Source organism: Festucalex cinctus, chromosome 20 (assembly GCF_051991245.1).
Source record: "Festucalex cinctus isolate MCC-2025b chromosome 20, RoL_Fcin_1.0, whole genome shotgun sequence".
Taxonomy (NCBI): domain Eukaryota; kingdom Metazoa; phylum Chordata; class Actinopteri; order Syngnathiformes; family Syngnathidae; genus Festucalex; species Festucalex cinctus.
In genome coordinates, this window is record NC_135430.1 from 2,736,047 (window position 1) to 2,755,045 (window position 18,999).

General features: G+C 41.4%; 1 protein-coding gene across 2 annotated transcripts in view; it reads right to left on the reverse strand.

Annotated features, from left to right (window-relative positions):
* The window catches only part of zfhx2 (zinc finger homeobox 2), a 31,301-nt gene that overhangs the window by 5,940 nt on the left and 6,362 nt on the right, over nucleotides 1–18,999 (reverse strand). Inside the window, exons 3-5 of one of the 2 annotated variants that reach the window (XM_077508462.1) lie at nucleotides 7,936–8,085; nucleotides 7,167–7,224; nucleotides 1,910–5,904 (exon numbers count right to left, since the gene is read on the reverse strand). In XM_077508462.1, the coding sequence (XP_077364588.1) occupies nucleotides 1,910–5,904; nucleotides 7,167–7,224; nucleotides 7,936–8,085 (4,203 nt within the window). Of the gene's footprint in view, nucleotides 1–1,909; nucleotides 5,905–7,166; nucleotides 7,225–7,935; nucleotides 8,086–18,999 lie in introns of those variants that run through there. The other variant, XM_077508463.1, reaches the window with a different exon arrangement.

Here is an 18,999-nt window from a genome sequence, read left to right on the forward strand (position 1 = left end):
GTGTTTTTGATTTCACAACTCATTGACTGTGCTGTACTTGGACGTTGCGGTGACCACTGATATATATTCTCTCACTCTCTCACTCACTCACACACACACACACACACACACACCCACACACACACACCCACACACACACACACACACACACACACACACTTGTACATATATCTTTGTGAGGACATCCATTGACATAATGCATTTCCTAGAGCCTTACCCTAACCGCAACCATCAAAAATGATTGCCTAAACCTAACCCTTACCCTAACCCCAACCATAACCCAATTCAAACCTAAACTCTAAAACCAAGTCTTGACCTTCAAAAAGAGGTCTTGCAAAGTGAGGACCGGCCAAAATGTCCTCACTTCACAAAAATGTCCTCATTCTGTTGGATAAAGACGTATTTTGGTCCTCACTATGTATTATGTACAAGAACACACCCCCACACCCCCACACACACACACAACCCCCCCCCCCCCCCACACACACACACACACACACACACAAACACACACACACAAACACACACACAAATTAAAAAAAAAAAAAAAAAAAAGTTGACGTCACTTAACGTTTTGGGCAGTCAAAGAGTTAAGAATACATTGAGTTTGATTATTTTACCGCATGAAAAAATGTAATTCTTTCATTAGCTAATAAAAATGTCATTTCTTTAGGTACATGTTAAATATCGCAATAATATCGATATTGCTATATTCAGCAACTTTATCGCATTATCGCATGTTTTTCCAATATCGTGCAGCCCTATTATCGATCATGGAAATCCATGCTTCACAGCAAAAATCTGCATCTTATTGCTATTAAAGACATTTACTAAATTTACAGTACCGTTACTTAAATAATGAAATTTTATAAATAAAAGATACACAGCATTAAAAATAAAACTTATTCATCTCCAAACAGACGCAACATGTTAAGATACTCGCCTCAAGCTCTCATGAGAAAGAAAACTCAGAAAATTACACACACCTACGCTGCTAGGCTTTAGTTAAAGTGGCTCGGGCAACGAGCAATCGAGCGCCATACGTTGAACTCAGTTTTATCCGTGCGCACCAAAACACGAATTATAAGCGCACACGCACAACACCAACACCAAATGTCCGATCCCACCTGATGAGGGGAGAAAGATGTTTTTATAGTAATCCTAACAACCTCGGGCAGCTATCTTTATGATGTTTACCATGAGCATCTCCTACAGAACTATGAGATCTCACAAGACAGGACATTACGAGAATTGTGCCTCAGAAGTGAAACGTTCTTCAATGGAAACACCTGCAATTTAGTCGAAATGGTACTTAATGGAAATGTAGCTATTGACAAAATTGTCAGTCAATTTTAGTTATTGTCAATTTGTCATTGTCTTAATGAATGGCTTCTATTTTAGTTTTCGTCTCATTTTCATCTGGAAAAAAATTTTGTGACGAAAAATATGACCAAAATGTTTCGTCAACAAAATTATCACCGTTTTTGCATCTACTAACCGAGCCTGGTTTGGAGGAGGATACACTTCTCCGGAGTCTTCTTGCAGTGCAAATTATTAAATAGATTAAATAGACTCTCACACTATTCTTGTTAACATTGTTTAGCACCACACGTGTAAATTGTTAACCCACTTGGCATCTATGGCAGCCTGATAGCCATAATTTATTTATTTATTTTATTAATTTTTTTAAATGGAACTGGGTGAGTTTTTCCATGTCCTCTTCTGGTTAAGATCAGGGGATGTCGTTAGTATTTGTCAATTGCGAGTGTGTGAAGCCATTTGAGACTCTCTCGTGATAAAGGGCTAAACTACTGTCCGTTGTGTTATGCTCTAAAAAGTGGTAAAAGTTAAAAAAACAAAAAAAACAAAAAAAACAACACTTATTTAAAAAGTATGTAAACCAACTTACCAGTTTCTCTTGCTGCAGCCTCCAGCGCTTCTCCTTAGCTCTTGTGTTTTGGAACCAGATCTGCACCACCTTGAGGGGCAGGTTAAGTTCTGCGCCGATGGCCTCGCACTCCATGGCATTGGGGTGGGCACAGGTCTCGTAGCAGGACTGCAGAATGGAGAGCTGCAGGCAGGACAGGTGCGTGCGCGGCCTACGGCTGGAGGAGTGGGTCAAGAAGTTGTTTTCCGAGTGACTTGATTTACACAGGACGGGGGTTGAGGAGCGAGCCACCTTGGCCGAGTTGGGGCTGACTGGCGCAATGCTGGGGGTGGGAGGAGGGGGGATGGTGCGGGGAGTGGCGTGAGCGGGAAGAGCGAGTTGCTCTCGTGACAGAGTGTTGATCCTGATGGAGGCTTTCGGGTTCCAGTAGTTAAGGCCGTTGGGTTTCTGGGGCAACGCCGTGGTGGAAGGAGGCCTGTTATCGATGGGCATTGTGGGCATTTTGGGCACCATGCGGTTGGTCACCCGAGGCGCCGTCTCATTCTCGTCATCCCCCTCCTCATCAGTTTTATCTTCTTCACTCTCCTCCTCTACTTTGACCGGCTGATTCGGACGAGGTGCAATAGGAATAAGATCCTTGGGCGGTATTAAAAGGTTCGGGGCAATGCCAGATTCGACTTTGGCCATAGTGATGTTTGTTGCGGTTTCAAGCTGGGTCTTTGGCATCGCGATCGAGGCACTGTTGCTCACCACAGGTGTGGCGGAAACCACTTCCTTGGGCTTGATTGGAACAGGAGTGCTTTTTTTCACCAATACCGGTTTACCGTCCATCTTTATGAGGGTGCGCGCAATTGGCGCGGTTGTGATGTAGCCAGGTTTGTTTTCAACGGGCTTGTTTGAAAAAATAGGTTTGGTGAGCGGCCAGGTGAATTTGATGAGCGGTTTTCCGACTGCTGCCAGGGTGCCGTCGCTGATGAATCGGACCTCGCCTTTCCGTTCCCTCGCCCGCATGTTTTGGAACCATATCTGAACAACTTTTTTGGGAAGGTGAACCCATTCCGAGATTTGTTCAAACTCGTGTTTTCCAGGATTGGGATCTTTGAAATAGCATCCATACAGTATGTCAAGTTGTTCAGCTTGAATGATGGTCCGAGAACGCCGCATATCGTGATACCTTTTCCCTTTGACCTTCCTCTGCTGTTGCTCTTGCTCCTTATCCTTCTCTCTGTCGTTATCATACGCCGTGGCATTCATTTTGTCTTCTGGTCTTGTGTAAATACTGGGCTTTGTCACGTTATTGCTGTTAACCACATTCACACGACCATATGAAGACGCCATGGTGGTCAGAGATTCAGGTTTAACCTGAACAACAACCAGACCTTGAGACGTAGGCCTCAGGCCAAGTCCATCCAGCAACTGACCTTTCTGTGCTGAAATTTTGTCAACCAGAGATGAGGATGAATTGTTTTTTCCCATACTAAGGTCCAGTGCAGTCTCGCAATCGCCACCGTTAGACAAGTACGGCGAGGATTGGCTCATGGGAGACAGCGATTGAGAAAGGAGCGAACTGTGGAAGCGTGTGACGGAAGGTGGTTTTGAAAAGACCGGCACTTTGCTCCCAACCCCAACTAATGATGGTGCCAGTGAGAGGACATAGGGGCTGAGGAATTGTGCAGAGAAGGGGGCAAGCGAGAGCGGGAGTGAGTGTAAAGCGCCACTTGGAATCTGATCAGTAGAGCAGGGCAGCGAACTTGGGGGATCCCCTTGGGCTTCCAACTCGAGGTCTACATCAGGATCCAGCCTCTCCCTTTTCCCCTCCAGCTCGAGCTCAAACTCTCCCTTCCTTTTTTTCTTCCTAGACTTATGAGTCCCTCCACAATCCTCATCTTCGTATTCGTCCTCTGCATCAGAGAGAAACACTGTTGTGGAGCGCAAGACTTTTCCTCCTATCGAGCTTTTATCGCAATGAACCTCATTTTGCACTTCATCTTTGGCTGGGCTATTCGGAGCCTCCCGGGAACCTCCATTCTGACTTTCCTCATCTGTCACAATGACAGAGGTGTATACCTCATTTTCGGAGTCAGAAGTCAGACAGGAATCTCCCTGACCCTCTCTCCCTGTACCTCTCTGCCTGCGCTGCCCTCTTGTCTGAGACAAATCAATTGCCTGACTACCTGACATGTCAACATCCTCCTCCTCTTCTTCTGCTATAACCAAAGAGCTTTCCTCATCATCGTAGTCGTCACTACTTTGAGTATTCCCAACAAATCCTGACGAGCCATGTTGCTGTGTAAGCTCTTTGGCTCTCTGTCTCTGTTTGGCATATCTGGCTTGGCAAAGCCACTTGCGTACCTCATCCTCTGAAAGCCCTACCTCCCTCCCCAGAGCCTCGCAGTCCTCGCGGGGAGGACTAGCAGCATCAGCCTCACTTCGCGACTCGAAGAAAGCCCAAAGAACCTCAGACTGAAACTCGGACAACAGTGGAAGTTCTGGATAAACAGACCCAATCGGATTGCAACGCAGCCGATATTGGTTGCTTAAGGCATTTGAAACCGGACTAGATTTGGGGGTACCAATAGAGTCACAAGGACTAGTTGCTCTTTGTGATTTTTGTGGTGTGGAATCAGGGCTAAGCGTGAGATTCAAATTTACAGGGCTGTAGTTTGGGTTACCCGGCATTGGTGGAGATGGTGACCGGTTGATATTATGGAGGCTCTTTTCTACGGCAACTGGGGAGAAACTTGGGCTAGCTGATTTATCATTTTCCGCATCTATCTGATGGGTCAATGTTTTGCTATCACCAGGCGCCTTCCAAATGTCTTCATTACTCTCAACTTGCATTTTGCTTTCTATTTCAGAAGAACATTCTTCCTCGGGTTCTTCTGTTTTTAAGCTTTCCCTAGCCTTGGTCTGATCTACCGGCTTGTCAATACTCTCCTGCTTCACATTCTCGCCAACTGCTGGTGTATTAGTTGGAAGTGCAACAGGGGCCCACTGGTTCTGTAACAAACTAAGTCTTTGGGTCAGGAGGGCTTGCTGCGCTGCATTGAGACCTACAAATGGCACACACTGAGTAAGGAGTTGTCCTTGCTGGTTGTCTGGAGACTGCTGGGCTTGGAGACCGTTCAGGATCAAGGGCATGACCATGTGAGGCTGAGGCACAATCTGAGCTGCATCAGCACCAGTAGGGTGGCTGGGTGCAAACAGGGAGGGAAGGAGGGGGTGCGGGAGAGTGCTCGGGCTGGAGGTGAGGAGGGTGAGAAAGGCTGAGACCGCCTGAGCAGAAGCCACCGGGGGGGCAATGAGGGAGGGAGCCACTTGTGATGTTTGGATTTGCTCCGCATCTCTTGCTGGAGTCACCATCGTGGCAGATTTAGTGGTGGTCGCAGACTCGCCCGTTCCACTTGCAGAAGTGCTCTCTGTAGTCTTTCGAGTGCTGGCATTGCTGCCTCCACAACTACCAAGGGCACCTGCATTGTTTACAGCATTTCTACTGCGCGTCTGGTGCAAGACGGATTTCATATGGCTCTCGAGGGTGATGGAATGATTGTAGGAGACTCGGCATATAGCACACTGATAAGGTTTATTTGATACATACGGCCGAGAAACAGCAGGGGCCGAAGGAGCTGGAGGGTCAGTTTCCCCACCTTGCATTGTTGTCATTCTCTGAATGTGGGATGCAGAGTAGTAATGAACACTCAGGGCAGTTCTGTTGGGAAACGCTTCCTGACAGGCGTTACATTTGAAACGAGTGTTATTTTCGGCAGGCACGCCACTTTTACCAGCTGAATTTTGACTGCCGTCTGCCATGTCTTCATTTTCAGCTGCAGTTTGATTGGCTCCCGTGATGTCATCTGCCTCATCTACTGGCTCCGGTTCAGCTACACTACTTTCAGGGTCCAACATTCTGTCTTCGTCCATCTCCTTATTGTGATGTCGATGGGGAGAGTCTAAAGAAGCCTGGCACAGTTGGGAGCTGATGTCTTCAGATGGCCTCACTTCTGTACAAACTGCAGCTGATATAACAGACACAATTGAATAAATGTCACAAATATTGCTGGTCAGTCAATACAAGACATTGGGTTTAAACTGCAGTTGTAACTAAGCCACTGCTTATTCAATTGTTTCAGCAAATGTCACGAAAAAAAAAAAAAATGCCCCAAATTAAATCATTCCCATTCACAATTGGAAATCACAATAGTTTTTGACTTGAGTTCCACTCCTACAGCATGCTCCAACTTCCAGACAAATTCGGGTTACCAGTTAGTCTAAGACTAATTTATGTTAACACAGTAGTAAAGTCAGAATTACATTTAAAAAAAAAAAAAAGAAAAGGAAAAAAAAAAAAAAGACAAGAAAATCAGCAAGTTATATTGTTGTTTCACGTCATGTGACGACATCCTTATACCAGCACTGTGCCAACTAGATAGATCATTGTGGGCCATTTGTAACTTCGAAATAACTCTTGACGGGACCATCGAAAATCGAGGAACCCTGTATAGTCAAACCTCGGTTTTCGAACGCTTCTGTTCTCGATCAAATTGGTTTTCGACCAGAAAATTTGAGAATTTTATGTCTCAGAACTCGTCCAAAAAATCGTCTCTCGACCAAACTGAAAAAAGCCAAGCGTACCACTCGGTGAAAAAGCCGAGCGTACCACGCGACTCACTCGGGAGAAAAAGACGCTCGCGACTCACTCGGGAGAAAAAGCCGAGCGTACGATGCGACTCACTCGGGAGCCGAGCTAACTCGAATGCCCAGGATGCTTCCTCCGTTGCACATTTGTGTTCAAAGTTCGTTCGGAGCAGACCTGTTCATTGTTATTTACGCATTTTTAAAAAAAATTTTTTTTAGTTTTCCATCGTGTATTAGCCCCTAATCATGGGTCCAAAGAAAGCAAGTGCATTTTTTTTTTCATCATTTTAGATAGGATATCTTCTATTAAAATAAAACAGTGTCTATTTCTACCCTTTTCTATTCATGGTAAACAGTATACAGTGCAGTTTATGGTGTAAAATATTTGGGGGGAAAAAAAAACTTGGAACGGATTAAAATTATTTACATTAATTAAAATGGGAAAAATTGTTTCGGATTTCGAACAATTCGCTTTTGGAAAAGTCTTCTGGAACGGATTATGTTCGAAAACCAAGGTTTGACTAATTATTTTTACATCATAGTAACTTCGTCCAAGCATAGCATTACCATATGTTGAATGTGATCATTAAATGTTGATTTTATATCAATAAAATAGGGAGAAAGACATTTATCTGACAATTACCTGAAGATATTAGAGCACCTTCGTTCTCTTCTTCCCTTGCAGCCCGTTTCAAAACAGACTATTTAAAAGAAAACCAAAGAAGATAGTCAGCAAATAATCCGAAGGCAACGTCTGCTTCAGATGTGTTTTTAATTCCACAACACTTGGGTGTGACCCATTGCTGTGTGGCTTGATTACACATAGCAGCTATGGAATGCCTTTAATTTTCTAATTAGCCTAAAGGCACACATATAGCAGACTCCTTTCATGGAACCACTTTTAAAAAACACAAAACCGTTACACAAAAATACACTGCACCCATTTCAGATAAATGAAGCACAAACAGATAATCTTGTCTAAAGCTATTAATACCGTAAATTTGCTAGTTCATGCAACCTTGATGATAATCTGTGAACATTGTTTTTTTTTTTTAAAGATTGTCAAGGCAGACAAAATCAACTGTGCATTTTGTGCTCTTATAATCTGAAGCATTTATAAGCACTTCATTAACAAGAGTTAAGAGTTGTCAAAAAGACAGCATCATGGTTATCTTAACTTTGAGAGGCCCTAGAAGAAGAACAAAAGAACTACAACAAAAAGGTTACTACACGATTATTAAGTCCACACACCCTTGTCAAATTTAACAGAAAATTAATAACTTGTAAAACGGATGACTGTGTACTATATTATACTACGTGCATTGAAAAAAATTGCTCAACCATGTCGTTTTCATAGATATAAGCAATGACAATGTCATCCAGGTTTGGCAGAATTGTGGGGCCACACTTACGATGTCTAGCAGTTTGTCAACACACGTTGGAACTACGCTGTGTTGCTCAGTGAGGTGTCGAGACAGGGAGGCTTGGTCTTCTTGGCCTTTTTGGCACAAAGGGCACAGCCATGCTGCTGTGCCATTGCTGTAACTGCTCGCCTTCTCCTTCTAAAAAAAAAAAAAAAAAGTAGTTGGTAGGGAAGTCAAATTTCAAGTTGGGTAGAATTGCACACTGTGCATTTGCATGAATATACTCATTTATAAATGAGAAGTTACCTAATCTAATTAAAGTGCTTAATTAGTAGATGCCATGAAAAGACAAATGTCTAGTGGTAGAGAAACCTTGAAATTCAAGCATCTTTTTTAAGAGTTTCAAGCACTTGTAGTAAACCTGAACACCATTTGTGTCCATTAAGAAAAACGTGACCAAAAAAATAAATAAATGACTTCCTTGTTGACTCAGAAGTAGTTTCATATCATTTCAGATGATTGCTTCATATGAGATTTAACGCCACAATCCAGGCAACATTCCTGCTAACAGTCATATCTTAGCAGTCTCTGAAATGCTTTTCAAATAGGACACACAAAAGCTCTTTAGATGGAAAAATCAATTTGGTATCTACATAGTAATTCCAAACCAGATTTATCCCAGGTATCAGACCAATGAGTACCAGGGTTTCTCAAGGTATCGAATAAGAATATCAAATGAAGGCTGCTGGTACCAGCGACCGATAACTGAAGTCAAAATAATAATCTGTCGTCAAATAAATCCTTGCATTTAATTGTGCCACAATTCTGAGCACCGAAGAGGAATTTATGAGTACCAAAGTGTGTTTTGAGCGTGCAAGAACTATTCTTGTGAGCCTAGTCTACCGAGTTTCAACGCCCAAAGAACAAACGTGCATGCATACGCGCGCAAACACGCATACATCGCGCAGCGATCAAGTGTGTGAGTGGCACAGTTCTGGGATTTTTGCTCATGGTTCTCATGATCATTTTGGGACGAGATCGGCAGGTCAGACTTTTTAAAAGATCAGGACTCGGTGATCGGCTGGAAAATTGTGATCGGTTCACCCCTAGTATTGAATACAACCCCTAGCAAAAAGTATGGAATCAGCAGTCTTGGACGAGCACGCACTCAGACGTTTTATTCTGTAGGTCAAACTCAGATAAAAAGCATGAAACTGTCGTCAAGTCATTCCAAAGTGCAACATCTTGGCTTTCAGAGACATTAAAAGAAATGAAGAAAAAAAACATTGTGCTGGTCAGTAAATGTTACTTTTATAGCGCAAGTGCAGGGAAATAAATATGGAATCACTCCTTTCTGAGGAAAAAAATATGGAATCACTCCATTTTGAGCAGAAAATAAGGACACACCCAGTTAATTTCCTTTCCATAATTGGGCACCTGCCTCAAATTACATCTGCTCGTTAGTCAGCAGTTAAAAACAGTTATCACACCTTGGAGGGCTGCTGGACCAAGTGGATTGGCAAGAATCATGGCTCCAACAAGGGAGAGGTCTCGAGACCAAAGACAGGATTTTCAACTTCTTGAAGAAGGTAACTACACATATGGTTGCCAAAGATGTGGGCTGTTCACAGTCAGCTGTATCGAAGAACTGGACCAAGTACAAACAGCATGGGAAGGTTGTTAAAGTCAAGTGTACTGGTCGACCAAGGAAGACATCTAAGCGTCAAGACAAACAACTAAAGGCCATATGTCTTGAAAACAGAAAATGCACACCAAGACAAATGAAGAAGAAATGGGAGGAAGCTGGAGTCAATGTATGTGACAGCACTGTGCAAAATCGCTTAAAGGAACATAAAGGAACATACAGGAAAGCTAAAAGGAAACCATCATTGACGCGTAAACAAAAAAGAACAAGACTGCAATGGGCTAACAGGGCTCGACAGTACAAGCATTCACACGCAAATGCAGGTAACTTTCAAGTGCGTGCTAGTGAACAAAAATGCCGCTCGTGCGGCGCGAGTGCATTAATGTTCCCTCTGCACTGTTTAAAATGTACATTCGAAAGTCGCTGTGTCCTCCCCTGGCTCTCCCGTACTAGCAACGAGAGCGTGCCGCCGTGCGCCGACTCAATCCAATAGTATTTGAGTGAAATATGAGCCGCTGCAATGTGATTGGCTGGCTACTTCCCGATCGGCCCAGCATACGAGTACACGCGCACCGCGCAGACTACAATTTACATACAAACATATGTAATATGGCGCATTTTCCACCGGACCGGTTCCACACGGAAGCAGCATTTTTTGTCCCCGGATACCTCCATGGGACTCTTTCGGGGCCGAGAAGTTCCGTTGTAACCGCTGTTTAGAAGCCTTTCTAGCAGTGGTTCTGCAGCGCCGGTCGTCGGGGGACGAGAGGGGCCGTCGTCACCTGTCATCTGATTGACCGACAGTAACGCATTTTGCGGAGAGAACCAAAGGCGCCTGCCGGTCTTCACCAAAGTCATAAAAATACGGTATATACAATCAATATAATAATCTTTTACAACAACACTGAACTATATTTACAATTTAAAAAGGTACTTGTGGATGGAGTTGTAATGTTTGTGGTTTAAAAAAAAAAAAAAAATCGCGGTCATGTGTTCCCATTAACTTGAATGAGAGCGCCAGTGGGAGAGTTCTCCATTCACAAATAGCTTCGTGACTCGCAAGCCGGTCGTGAATCACAATATTCCCATCCATATTAAACTGTAAATATGGTTCAATGTTGGCGTGATATGCCACTTGTGAAATGTTATGGCAGATCCGCGCGCATTGGGGAGTGCAAGCTTGGCTTGGAGAGACTGAGTTCAAATGATCACACCCCCTTCCCGCCGTGCGGCGACTATAATGGAAACACAATGGAGCTTGTGGTAGCTTGCCGTGCGGGGCTCAGGGAAAAGCGGCAGCGAATTTAAAAAAAAAAAAAAAAAATGAAGCGATCTATTGTTCTGATCTATTATTTTATAAAACAAAATGAGAATGAGGAGGAGAATGGTAGTGGTAAAGGAGGGCCAGCGGACGGTGCCAAATCAAACATACAGATTATTCTGCCCGTCAGAAGTTTTAGTTTCAATTTGTGCAGTCTTTAAGCGCCCTCCTGTGGTTGCTAGGTTTTTAACACCACTCCAATGTGGCAGCACGGAACGCCGACACGTTCATTGTTACGCAGACTGTTGGATTTTATTTTTGTTGTTGCTTTGGACAAGAATTATCCGCAAGTACATGCGATGTCAAACTGTAGATTTATTTTAGTTAATTAGGACAATTAGAGATTGTTGAATGTGCAATGTAACTAGCTACTAGCATGAAAGTGTGTCATGTTTGTTAGCTAATATTACATTGCTATTTTATTTTCTAGTTTTACGGCGCCTTAAAGAGGTTAATGGTCAGAGGCCATTGTTCAGATTAACAGCACAAAAGGAAAACGAAGTCTGGTTATTTGGAATGTCGTTAACTCGCTTTCTATCTAGTGCAATCTAGAAGCTTCAGAGCGAGGACAGCTGAGGAGCAGGTGAAGGGAAAAGAAAAAAAAAAAAGTACTGACTTTTAATGAGCTAAACAAAATAATGTTGACATGAGTTAAGTTATATGAAATTATTGATTTGTTTTGATAGCCACTGCTGTTGCAGGCAAACCTCGTGTTCCAATCAAATATTTTGCAAATATATCGAGTTGCGTATGCCTAAGGTCACACTTGCACCTCCACAAAAAATGGTGCGACCAAATCCTGTACTGTGCGAGCAACTAAAAATGTTACTCGCACCAGTGCTAGTAGTGGAAAAGTTAGTAGAGCCCTGGCTAAGGAGAGGCAATCATGGACTGGATGAAGGTTATCTTCAGTGATGAGTCACGAATCTGCATTGGACAAGGTGAGTACGCTGAAACTTTTGTTTGGTGCCGTTCCAGTAAGATTTACAAAGAGGACTGCCTAAAGAAAACATCAAATTTCCCACAGTCCTTGATGATATGGGGCTGCATGTGCAGGCAAAGGCACCGGGGAGATGGCTGTGGTTAAATCTTCAATAAATGCACAAGTTTACATTGACATTTTGGAGCGGTTTCTTGTCCCTTCAATTGAAAAAAAAAATGTTTGGGGATGATGAAATCATTTTCCAAGATGACAATGCATCATGCCACAGAGCAAAAATTGAAAGCATTCCTTGGAGAAAGACGCATCCAGTCAATGTCATGGCCTGCAAATAGCCCAGATCTCAACCCAATTGAAAACCTGTGGTGGAAATTGGAGAAAAAAAATAAAAAATAAAAAAAGGTCCACAGCAAAGCTCCGACCTGCAAAGATGATCTGGCAACTGCAATCAAAGAGAGTTGGCACCAGATTGATGAAGAATACTGTTTGTCACTCATCAAGTCCATGCCTCAAGAGACTGCAAGCGGTCATAAAAGCCAGAGGTGGTGCAACTAAATACTAGTGAGTGTTTTGATTGTTTTTTTTCTTTGTCTGTCTTTCATGATTCCGTATTATTTTCCTCAGAATTGAGTAATTCCAGATTTATTTCCCCGCACTTGCTCTATAAAAGTAACATTTACTGACCAGAACAATGTTTTTTCTTCATTTCTTTTAGTGTTTCTGAAAGCCAAAATGTTGCACTTTGGAATGACCTTACAACTGTTTCATGCTTTTTGTCTGAGTTTGATCTACAGAATAAAACGTCTGAGTGCTCATCCAAGACAGGTGATTCCATACTTTTTGCTAGGGGTAGTAATATTTTGCCCCACTGTAGGAGGTTTCTGCCCAATGCGACATGACGGAAGGCAACCTATGTGATGGTGTAATCATTTCACCAACATTACGGTGGGTCTCAGTTTGTTTAAGATTGCAAATGGAAAATGAATCCACTTAAATTATGTTGTAGGCGGAGAATGCGGAGAAAACTTATCAAATTCTTTGAATTATCACCCAAAGGTTTGCTTTCCAACATATTACTGGCAGCTTACTTAACCTAAACCTTATAACCTGGTCAATTTTATATATATTTATTTTTATATTTTTTTCAATCCACACATGTGAGTTATTTTTTACAAATTTTTAACCAATGCAAAGTGTTGAAAGTGGCTTGCCCTTGATGATGATGCAATGTTAATGGTTGAAAAATATCTTTTTGGGAGTCTCCTGAAAAGTGACTATTTTTGAGGTGCAAGATTTCGGCCTAATGCTAGTGTTATTCTAGGTACATGGGATCCTCTGTTTACAAGGGTCCTGCCATTCAACATTTCATTGAAAACTTGTTTGTGGCATATTAAAAGGTACACTCAGCTACTGTTGTATTTGCATTTCCCCCCCCGATTGTTTCATATTTATGGCCAAGAAGGATTTATCAAACAAATATTTACTGTAATTATGAGACTCTGAAGTTATGAAGAGGACAATGAACTACATTGGCATATGTTAGTGAAAGAGTATGACGTGTTCTGACACTGTAGGGTGTTTTAAAAAGGTGAAAATTAATTTTAGTTGCCGTTTACTAACTTGCAAAAGTGCATGAAGTTGCAGATTTTCTGTATTCAAGATAAAGCCTGTTGCATTGCTTTCTGTAATTTTTTTTTAACCTGATAATACCAATAAATGTGATCAATGTAGTCACTATAATACCCATTCATTTTCTATAGTGCGGGTAAGCTGGATAGGACAAAAAACCATTAGCACTAGTCACACCTATGAACGATTAAGAGTGAACCTAATAATCAATTAGAGTACACTGGGGAAAGAAAAAAAAAAAAAGACATGCAAGCACGGGGAGAACATGTAAACGGCCCACAGGAAGGCTGGAGACTCAAACTTCCACCTCAGAACTTTGAGGCAGGAAGACGTGCTAACCACAAGGTAGAGAGGTCCGATTATGGAAAACATAATCAGAATTATCTTGATTGATATTTAAATCACAATTATTAAAGAAATTAATTGATTTGAAAACTTGGTATTTAGTCAACTACAAAAACTCAGTTACTCAAAACTACCATCAATGCCTCACGTCCATTCATCCCTGCATGTTGAACACTTTATTCTTGAACACTATTCTTTTTGTTTCGCCTTTTTTTTTTGTTTATAAAATGACCCTGTAAAATATTACATGAAATCCAAGCCTTGAATTTTCATCCTGCTACATCCACAATTTTGCTGTCTTGCATCTTTGTACACATTCAAACAGTTACCTCTTTATCGTATGTATTTTTATCTTATTTTGTTGTTCTATTTTTATTTTTAAAAGTGTAGGGATTTACTGGGCTAACCTGGGACCTCGGATATCATATTTCATGCCCTATCAGGTGGAAATGTGTGTTGATGCCAGAGAAAAATTCCTCGTAAGCTTGGCCAATAAAGATGATTTTGATTAGGATGTGTTGGAATTCTATGAAATAACAACCAGATATTAAAATAGTAGCAAGCAAAATAAGAATAAAGCAGTCCAGTCCAGCTGTTCCAGCTGTGCACGTGTTGGCCTCCTAGGGGCAGTGTGGTGCCGTACATGCACGGGGTACACACAATGAGATGCCCTGTGTCCAAATTGACAAGGCCGGCCCTCCGAAGGCTGAATTTGTCGGCTGCATGACGTCACTCCTGGCGCAAGTCGACAGCACGCTCGGATTACATATGAATAGAATGTCAATGCTGCTTGGCAGTAGTGCATTGATCGACAGTTCATTCACGTGCAAGTCCGTACGTGCTGTCGAGTTGCGCCATGAGTGACGTCGTGCAGCTGACAAATTCAGCCTTTGGAGGACCCAGTCTTGTGAATTTGGACACAAGCATGCTAAATGGACTGCTTAAAAAAAGTAAAAGAAGAAAGTTGCACTTAACTCTTTGACCGCCAAAAACGTTTAATAATGATTAGAAAAATCACAATTTATGCCGCCATAAATGTTATTTGGTGTTTTGTTTTTTTTTAAATCAATGGGCAGTGCAGCGTCTAAGTGCCTGATCAATGAGTTGTGGAATCAAAAATACCCACTAACTATGGCCAGCAGATGGCAGCATTGTATCTCTTTTTAATGGGCTGCCGGTGTATGGAATTACAATTAAACATGCTGGAATCTGATGAAATTCAACATTTTCTAGGATGACATGAATGATCAAATCCTTTGTCACATTAAACCTAATTCAGAGTGTCACTTAAACAAAAAATATTAGTGTCAAAGTAAGTTGTGGGGAAAATGTATCTTTTCACAAAGAGCTTGTTTTCTCTTTGTTTCAATTTTCGCTCAATGTCACTCAAGTTATCCATTTTCAAATGGTGATTACTAAAGAACGGAATAAGGTAGAAACATACTTTTTTCTAACGAAGGAATGGAATGCGATCTTTCATGTGATACACACCTTGTATATGTAGTAAAAGCACACAATATTCTGTTTGCTTTGAAAGATAAGTTAAAAGTTTTTTTGTAATGTGTGGCAGTAAAAGAGTTAAGCTCTATTAATACAACACTTTTGTTTTTGTTTTTTTTTTATGCCAATTGGGAAAAATGCCTTTAATTATTGTTATGTTACCCATTTATGTGTTACTTTCTACAGCGTTTGTGTGTGAATATTCTTCATTTAAAGGAATGTCACACATGGACGGTGATGCTAATCTCCTGTTGTCAATGGGACTGCATTAGCACTGGCGATGTTTTTAAAATGAAATATTTATTGTACTGTAATTAAATATACAATGAGTGTAATTGTTTTTGTTGTGACTTTAGCTTTACAGTAAACTGGGGTATCATGAAACAGCTTAATAGCCCCTCGGGAGTCGGGATGGCAGAATCACATGACGTCACACGCTTTCTCCGCAAGCAACACGGTGCATTCAGGGCATTTTCACAACATCAGGAACTTGCAAAAGCAGCACACCGTTTTGCACAACTGTTTTTCCAATTATAATGTTAAGATTGTGAGAAGCCCTAATGCAAGGTCACCTTCCTTCTGTACTTAAAAACGTATAGGGATAAATGCATAGTTAACAGAACTCCAAAGGATACTAACTACTTTTCTATTGTGCTGCCTGAGTCTTGCATACATAAATATTCATTTTGATTTCAGCTGGTTACTAAGTTCATACATGCATCAGGTTGGTCATTTCACATTTTTGGATCAAAAATGAAGCCTGTCAACACTTGCAGTGCATGAAGCTGTTTTCTTTTAGCAATAATATCCTGATACTGCTGTCATTTTGGTTACTATAAGCCGGGGGTCAGCAATCCGCGGCTCTCGAGCCGCATGCGGCTCTTTAGCGCCGCCCTAGTGGTTCCCTGGAGATTTTTCCAAAAATGTTTGAAAATGGAAAAAGATGGCAGGGTTCTTGCAGGAATCACTCAGTGAAATTTTAGACCTTTTTTAGACCTTTTTAGACCACTATGAGAAACATTTTAGACCAACTTCACGACCGACCGAAGACCCCTAAAAAAAAAAAAAGGGGTGGGGTCACATATTTGATTCTCAAAACCATATCAACTTGCAGAGCTCTACACTAACTTTTCCCACTACTAGCACTGGTGCGAGTAACATTTTTAGTTGCTCGCACAGCACAGGATTTGGTCGCACCATTTTTTGTGGTGTAGCATGACTTTACGCATACGCAACTCGATATATTTGCAAAATATTTGATTGGAACACAAGTTTTGCCTGCAACGGCAGTGGCTATCAAAACATACGATTCATTTAAATATTCAAAACTTATAGTGACATTTGCTGCTTGTCGACGTTAATCTTAAAACACCACAAATTTTTACGGTATCTTCAAACGTGTTAAAAAACAACAAAAATGTCTTCTATATTTTCATATATTGAATCAATTACAGTCTTCCCTCGCTATAACGCGGTTCACTTTTCGCGGATTCTTTTTTTTAAGTGCAATTTTGCATATTTTTTTACAGTAATATACCCATTTTATAAAATTTATGAAGGTTTGAACATTGGCAATGTTTGAACAAGAGAGAAATGTGAGAACATTGTAAATGCCTCAATGAGAAAAGTGTATAAATTGTGCGGTCGGGGATTTTAGAGCCTTAAAACATTTCTAAGAGTTGTAAAACATAAAGTTAACTACTTCGCGGATTTCATTTATTGCGGGTATTTTTTGGAACCTAACCCCAGAGGAAAACGAGGGAACACTATTTAAATAGACCGCAACAAAGGGCTGGGCGATATGACTGAAAAATGTATCAGTTTAAATATTTATTAGTCGTTATTGACAGTTATAATAGGGTTGTTGTTGTTTTTTTCTATTCAAAATCAGGAAAACAAAAGGCTGAGAATTTGAAATATAAATATTTAACCTTTAAAAAGACACAAACACAATATGTGCACAGTGTGAAGTATTTCAGAAACATAAAAATTTGAGACATTAAATAAACCTACCGTCCAGCCAAAAGAAATATGAAGCCACCTTATGGAACAATAAATCTATCAAACACATTTTAACCACTTAATATATCAAAAAAATATTGCCAAAAGTAACCTTCCCTTTTTATCAACAACTTTTCTTTTGCCATCACATTCATTTTTGGTTAATGTATGACGTCTTTTTATTATTATTATTATTATTATTATTAATCTGAGACACGATGATGACAACGGAATCACTGCTTTTCTTTTCTTTTTCTTTTCCTTTTTTGCTGTGGTTCATTTTGAGTTTGATGGCGTTCATTGCGGGCACGTCTCAGTTCTCCTATCTGCTTGTCATGCTAGTTGTGTACAGTGACGGGGGGGAAAAAAAAAAAAAAGCGAGACGCTTGCGATGTACTTTTAGCTTAGCTGGTGTGTTGGCTGTGGGACATACCCGTGTGAAGTTTGAACTCATGCATTGGATCGTCACGGGAGTTATTGTTTTGAGTCGCGCGCAGTACCAACACCGGGACATACAAGTGCACTGAGAGGACTCGATAGCCAAGGGAAATACCGAAATGTACGGCACCGGCCGGCTTCTGCTACTGTCTGTTGACACTCGCTGTGACGCGCGCGCGCACACTATCCCGTGCCGTAAGTACATCGTTCACCACCCTGCCTGTTTGTTTTTGTCCCGGTAGTGTTAGCTTGACATATTGAGCTCGGGATGCCCGCAGAAAGCAACAACGATAATTCCTCCCCCTCCTGTTGTCGTATCAAAAAACAAGCAAAACAAGCCGCCGCCGCGCATCACATCGCACTTGCACCGCCCCACGTACCTTTGCTCCCGCCCGCCCGAACTACATTGAACTACAATGCAAACGCACCCCCTCAATGTCTCCTTCACTTTGAGCACGCAAATAACAGAAACAACGCAACACACACATTTTTTGTTCTTTCTTTTTCTTTCTTTCTACAGAGCAGACACTTCTCGGAATGTAAGGAACGGATGTAAGAATTTTAGACTTGGGTAAATTAAATTTTAGACCTAGGATGAAAATATGGCTGTTTTTTAAGACATTTTAGGCCTAAAATTTAACTTTCTGAATTTTAGACTTTTTTTTTAGACTTTTTAAGACCCCGCAGGAACCCTGGATGGGGAAGAGAAATATATTTTTTGTTTTAATATGTTTTCTGAAGGACAAACATGACACAAACAGTCTTAACGTTTTCCGATGCTGTAAAAATGTGTGGAATAAATATTAACAACAACATTTCTGTCAACGAAGATTTACGTCATAGCCTGCAACACGTTTCTATCAGCAGGGCGGGATCCCAGGCAGGCGGCTGTTGTAAACAAACCGACGGGTGTGTGATGGGCCATGGATCGCAAAGTGAAAAAGAGAAAAATAACTGAGGGGAACAGAGGATTTAACGTTTCTTGAACCGAATGATTTGCATTCATTGCCAAGGCGGAAGGATTGCCTGAACAACCGTCATTTCCGTGCATTGCTTGATGAAGTTGACAGCGAATATTCCGATCTCCTGCTACACAACAAAGTCCGATGGCTGTCCAGGGTGAGGTTTTGTGCCGCTTCGTCGCTAGGGATATTATTGTGTTTTGTTACTCAGGTCCGAGGATAGCTGCGTTGGTTGCGTGTCCCAAAAAAAATAAATAAATAAATAAAAATAAAAAATGCTGCTTCGTTTTACCCTTGCACTGACTTGCTTGGCTTTTGCACAGACGTCAAA